The sequence below is a fragment of the Vigna unguiculata genome, chromosome 10 (assembly GCF_037176805.1).
Source record: "Vigna unguiculata cultivar grain cowpea cultivar isolate G323 ecotype 2 chromosome 10, ASM3717680v1, whole genome shotgun sequence".
In the NCBI taxonomy this organism is placed as follows: domain Eukaryota; kingdom Viridiplantae; phylum Streptophyta; class Magnoliopsida; order Fabales; family Fabaceae; genus Vigna; species Vigna unguiculata.
Genome location: NC_140801.1, coordinates 34,140,480 through 34,146,269, shown reverse-complemented (window position 1 = coordinate 34,146,269; position 5,790 = coordinate 34,140,480). Strand labels below are relative to the sequence as shown.

The following is a 5,790-nucleotide window of genomic DNA, read 5'->3' as shown; positions in this document are numbered from 1 at the left end:
TCCAATAATGGCACTCAAAATAGTGAATACTGATTAGCATGATTAATCTTAAGAGAAGAGGCAGAGAATGGGTTAGCTCAAATTTAAGCCTATCTCAAAGCCTTCCGCTAAAAAGCTATCAAATAAAGTTTTTAAATGAAGTTCAAGTTTTAGAGGCTTTCGTAAGGCAAGAAGTTTTCAAATACTTCAATCCCCTTACATCAATAAACAGGATAGATTCGTTTTAAGGCAAGAATTTGCAGCCCTAAATCACACACCAAGACCAACACAGATGACAATGCTAAAAGAGCAATTCAAAACATTTAGATCTGCCAACTAAGAATAGACGAAACTGAAAAACCTGATGATTCTTTGCTCATTATTAGTCATCTACCCAAGCGTCTTTATAAGTATTAAATGTTTCCCGTTTATCAAATTCATACATTAACCAACACACTGTAGTCACAGCCACATTGCATACATTGAAGTTGCCTAGTGGAGTGTACAAAAGAAACAATGTATTACACTTCTACAATCGACTTCTTTGCGCAACTGGCTTAAAGCTGGCAACGCCAGTGACTTCTCTACCTGTAATCAAGGTGTTGATGTCATACGTGCCTTCGTAAGTATAGATGGGTTCTAAATCACAGAATGCCTGCAACACAACATATGAAAAATAAAATGTTTTGAAATTAATTAACCAAATTTATGTCCAATTAATAGCTAAATTTAAACTGATGAATTAAAGCAGTCAATCAGTTGCAAAGCATATAAATGCTGCCTCTCAGATGTCTATAAATTAAGATGTTCTTCATACTCAAATTTTAACTTTATAAATTATATATAGCTTCTTTGACAGCAGAATGAAGCAAAGATCATTAATGAAACAAAGATCATTAGAACATTACACTAGGGTTTAAAACCTCCTCACGCATCTATTAGGTAAGATTTATTCTGGCGATCTATATACTCATCAACATACAACTAAACTACCCAGTTTAAATCATTGGTCAAACTTGAGGCTCGACATAATAAATCTTGTATTAAGAATCAATAATACCTTTGCCACAAGAAAATCTGCCAAAATTCCATTGCCACCAAGCAATTCTCGGCCCAGAGCAGCTGTTTCTCTTGCCCTCAAGGTGATCCATGACTGAAAGGTCATTACAAAATTCATTAGCATACATCTACCTTAAAAAAATAATTACAAGTAATATTACTTGATTTTGGTTTCAGGAAAGAAAGCAGGGGGTTGCGACTGCGACATAAGTTAGAAGCTACCTTTCCCAAGCTAGCATGACCCGGAGTCATTTTACCACTCTCATACAATTTGCACAGGCGCCAACCAACAAGAATCATAGCTTGAATATTTCCAAGCATTTGGACAAGTTTCTGTTGGCTGATTTGGAAAGCTGCTAATGGTGCTCCAAATTGTTTTCTCTCTGTTAGATACCTATTGATCAATCCAAATTAAGAAAATATTTGCCGTGAAAGAGTAAGTATGACTACATTGTAATTAAGCAATACCTATGACACATATCATAGATGCCCATCGATATACCAATAGGTTGCCAAGCAACCATTATACGTGAAACAGCAAGCACCTGGTTTTAGGAGTCAAAAACAAACAAGCAATGGTAATGATGTAAATCAAGCCCCGAACATGAAAGATGAAAAATACACAGAGGATATTGACTGACGTAAGGATTGTAATTCCATCTACGTTCTTAACCAAATTTTTCCGATCTTGGTATTGAACAAAACAACAAGGATAGAAGACATGCATAGGGGGAATTTAAAGTTTACTTGAACAAAACAAAAACAATCTGTCAAAATGAAAATTGAGGACACACCAACTAAAGATTGATATATCATATCTACTGCTGCATCTAATAGAACTTTTATTGACAACAAGTAACTCAAAGCAATATATGTTTTTGTTGAATTCATATTGATTTATTGAAAGAAAAAGAAAGAAACAACACACAGTCATACCTTGTTTGTGTCCTGAAAAGAGTTTACTCCTGCAATTCTGTCCTCGTCAGGGACAAAAACTTTTCTCATAACGATGTCACCATTCTGTACAATCCTAAGTCCAATTTTATTCTCTATTTTTGTTACTGTTAAACCAGGTGCGTCCTTTTTAATGATAAATCTGAAATAGAAAGTGCAGGGTCTATATGTAAATAGAATATTAATTTCAATACACAATAGGTTCACATAAAACAGAAGCTAGGAGTGTGTGTGTGTGTGTGTGAGAGAGAGAGAGAGAGAGAGAAAGAGAGAGTGTATTAGCATGTTATTGTTGTTAGTTCCTAGCAATACAAAATTCCATCCAACTAAGACATTCTTTACTGTCCGCCGTATCCCCAAAAATAGAAAGAATTCCTTCTTCATAGATCCTTTCCTTGAATTGTGTGATTTCAATAGGCCATGGTATGCAGGCATCATATCAGGCTAATGTTTTACCATATCAAAATATGTCAGTTATTTTATTCATTTCCCTCCCCATTGGGAAGCAGGGCAATGGTACATGGCAGTCCACAAAATTTTAATACATAACTGAATCTCTTTGAAATTTAGATGAAGTGGTATATTAAAACTAAGTTAACATATTTCATTTTCATATATGAGCATGCAGAGACTAAATACTGAAGGTAAGGACTCATTTCATACCCATTTATTTGATTCGTGGCTGCATTCCTAGCAAAGACAACCAATACATCAGCAAATGTACTGTTTCCTATCCACCGCTTTTGGCCCTCAAGGATCCATCCACCCTCCACCTGTTCATTTAAAAGCAAAGCAACTACATAGTATCAATACTATTGAAATTTGGAACAATTAAACACATAAAATTAAGAATGATTAACAAGACACATAAGGCAAAAAGAATAAAAAGCAAATACTAATTAAGGTCTGCATACAGTAACGCACCTTTGTGGCAGTGGTCTTCAAAGCACTGGCATCACTTCCATAGTCAGGTTCAGTCAAAGCCTATTGTTAAGAAAATAACCCATTTCAGAAGTAGCTTTTCCGCAGAAACATAAAATAATATATTGCCAGGAAAACTAACTAACCCAGCATGCTACAGTATGAAACTGTGCCAAAGAAGGCAGATACTTTTGCTTCTGAGCTTCTGATCCACACAATGCTAAACTTGACAGTCAAAGTTAAAAATATCAGGAACTATTGACATGGTATCACCAATACAAATAAAACAACTAACATATAGGGAACTATTTACATTAAATGAACAAGGTTATTACCAATAGTAAGCATAGCCAAGGATGAATGGACCAAAATAAAAGTTGAACAGCTGGCATCAACTCTTGCAACTTCTGCCGTAGCTATTGCACTTCCAGTGATAGAAAGACCAGGACAACCATAATCCTGAGAATCAGAGCTAGCTAAGAACTTCATTGATCATGCGGAATATATAAACAACAGAGGAAAATATCAGTAAGGAGAACCTTGATCGTGCCACCAGCAATGCGCAAGGCACCAAGCTTTGGAATAACATGAAATGGGAACTTGGCCTTCTCCCAATACTGAGAAGAAGAAAAGTTGAAAGATGATGGATTGGAAGAAAAAAAAGAAGGTAACATTATGGAAGAATAACTTCCTGTCATATTTGTTTCAATTCAAGTAATAACAGCATCACAAATACATGCCTCAGTCATTATTGGAGCAATTTCTTTTTCCATACACTCTCTTACTTTCCTCCTAATGGCATGCTCCTCCGCTGTCAACAAGTCATCCAATTGAAAATAATCTGAAGCTGTTTCTCAGACATCAGGTAAAATAGGAAGTGAATTCCTGAAGAATAACTTGTTTAAATCAAAATATTAAAAACAGTAAAAATGTCAGCATACCAAGTTATGCGCATCAATGTAAAGGGAATTAAGGAAGAAGAAAATCATATTTTAAGGGTGTCTTTGGCTCAGCTTTGTTAGATAAATTTACTTCCTAAATGAAAAGTACTAAACACATAAATGTAACGAAAAAATTATTGGAAAACACATGTAATTTTCTGTGATTGAGCACACTCACATGTGTGGATGAATGTGTGTGCGTCAGAGAGGGCTAGAGAATAGTTCATACAATGTCACAAATGGTTAAAAATATACATTAAATTGATAATTAAAGGTAACAATTTAACAGAGCACAAAGTTAGAACATAAAAGCGCTACAAGCCTTTGTGGGAGGGGGCTTTACACCTGAACTATATCTTGATTATTAATGTGTATATCTTTTATCAACATAAAAAGCCCCGTAAACTTAATGCACACACCTAGCTAAGCTCAAGCAAAGACAGCATTGTTACTCTAGTTCGACCTATATAATCACAGAAATTTCTTACCAGAAGGTGGAAACGTTGATGCTGGTGTTGCTTGTGGAAATGCTGCAGAAACATCTAGTGGTGGTAAATAAAAATACGAGGGCATTGCATTTTTGACAGATCCGTCTGCACAAACCAAAGCATTCATTAAAAAGAACAGCACAACATCTTAATAAAATTATTAAATACAGTAATAAATGCCAAAAAAATTCAAAACATCCATTGTGGATTAGAAGACGGGAATAAATAAATTACTGGAGCAAATGATAACTAAATAATATGTTTGGCTGATTCTTTCAGGTTGAGATACAACAGTAACGGTGCACCAAAAGGTCATCAGACATTGTAATAAGGACTGATCCTTGAACAAACCCGGTTCTGATAAAATGTTAACACTATTAATAGTAGTGATCGTAGCGTTAGATAAATAAGAATTAACAACGTGTCAGTCAACCAAACTAAGCACGCTGGGTTAATCCAATATATCAATCTTCTACACAATACTGTTTACTTTTAGAAAAACACCTATATTTACATTAGAGCAAAGCTAACCACCTCTGACAGAAAAATAAAATAAAATCAAGTGCAGAAGAACATAATGCTTTACTGAATCAAAATGACACTTCAATTTCTCACACATATTTCAAACAGCAAACAAAGAATATTAAAGAATTGATGTGAAAAATAAAGGAAAAGATATTTAGCAAATCCTGTTCGAATCAAAGAGCGCTTGAACATGCTCAGAAAGTCTCGGTCATGTTGAAACCGATCGCTATGATTGAATGATGCAAACTGTGACACTAAATAAAACTGAAAAAATCACTGACCTGGATTCGTAGAAGAGGGAATCGTCATGGTCGGAGAGAGATCGAAGAAATGGAAAGTGAAAATTAGGGGTTCAGGTCAGGTGGCACAATATTATAGGAAATCGGAAGAAGAGCGAGTAAATGGAACTTCGGGGCTATGAAGTAACAAATAATACGCAATCCAAGGCAATGATGATTGTCCGCGTCAGCACAACGTTACGTGTTGGTGTTGATGACTACTACTTTCATCCCTCCATGTATGCGGTGTTCTCTTGTTTGACAAAATCCGAAAACTTCATTATATCAACCTTACCAGAAAAACCCGTGACTATTTTGTTCATATTATATGAAACAGTATATGATGAAATTTTTCATTTACCTTATATACAAAATTTTTTATTTTATTTTAATAATATTTTAAAGTTATGATGCCAAATTTGCAATAAAATACACTAATATAAAAATATATTAAAAAAATCGAAGCATGATGAAAAAAAATTAACAGGTAATGAGAACTGAAGTGACTCTTACTTTTGTCTATATTTCATAATCAATTTTTTTATAACAATAATTGATGATAATTCGATTTGTCTCGGTGTTTATTTTTTTTTTTAAATTTTAAGTTAACGTAAACATATTAAAGATTAATTTTAAAATATTAAA

At 34.2% G+C, this 5,790-nt stretch overlaps 1 protein-coding gene across 2 annotated transcripts; it reads right to left on the bottom strand.

The window, feature by feature from the left end:
- Positions 1 to 332: 332 nt before the first annotated feature.
- LOC114167041 (acyl-coenzyme A oxidase 4, peroxisomal-like) lies at positions 333 to 5,429 on the bottom strand. 2 transcript variants are annotated; one of them, XM_028051954.2, is made up of 13 exons: positions 5,149 to 5,429; positions 4,343 to 4,447; positions 3,654 to 3,760; positions 3,453 to 3,530; positions 3,249 to 3,372; positions 3,060 to 3,133; positions 2,917 to 2,976; positions 2,656 to 2,765; positions 1,975 to 2,134; positions 1,507 to 1,583; positions 1,261 to 1,432; positions 1,040 to 1,132; positions 333 to 634 (listed from the first exon to the last, which is right to left on the bottom strand). In XM_028051954.2, the coding sequence occupies exons 1-13, from the start codon at positions 5,174 to 5,176 to the stop codon at positions 509 to 511; spliced, it is 1,314 nt and encodes a 437-aa protein (XP_027907755.2). In that variant the 5' UTR covers positions 5,177 to 5,429; the 3' UTR covers positions 333 to 508. The 2 variants fall into 2 exon arrangements, with proteins under 2 accessions (XP_027907755.2, XP_027907756.2); XM_028051955.2 differs by having other exon boundaries at positions 3,654 to 3,724; positions 5,149 to 5,424.
- Between the last annotated feature and the right edge of the window lie 361 nt (positions 5,430 to 5,790).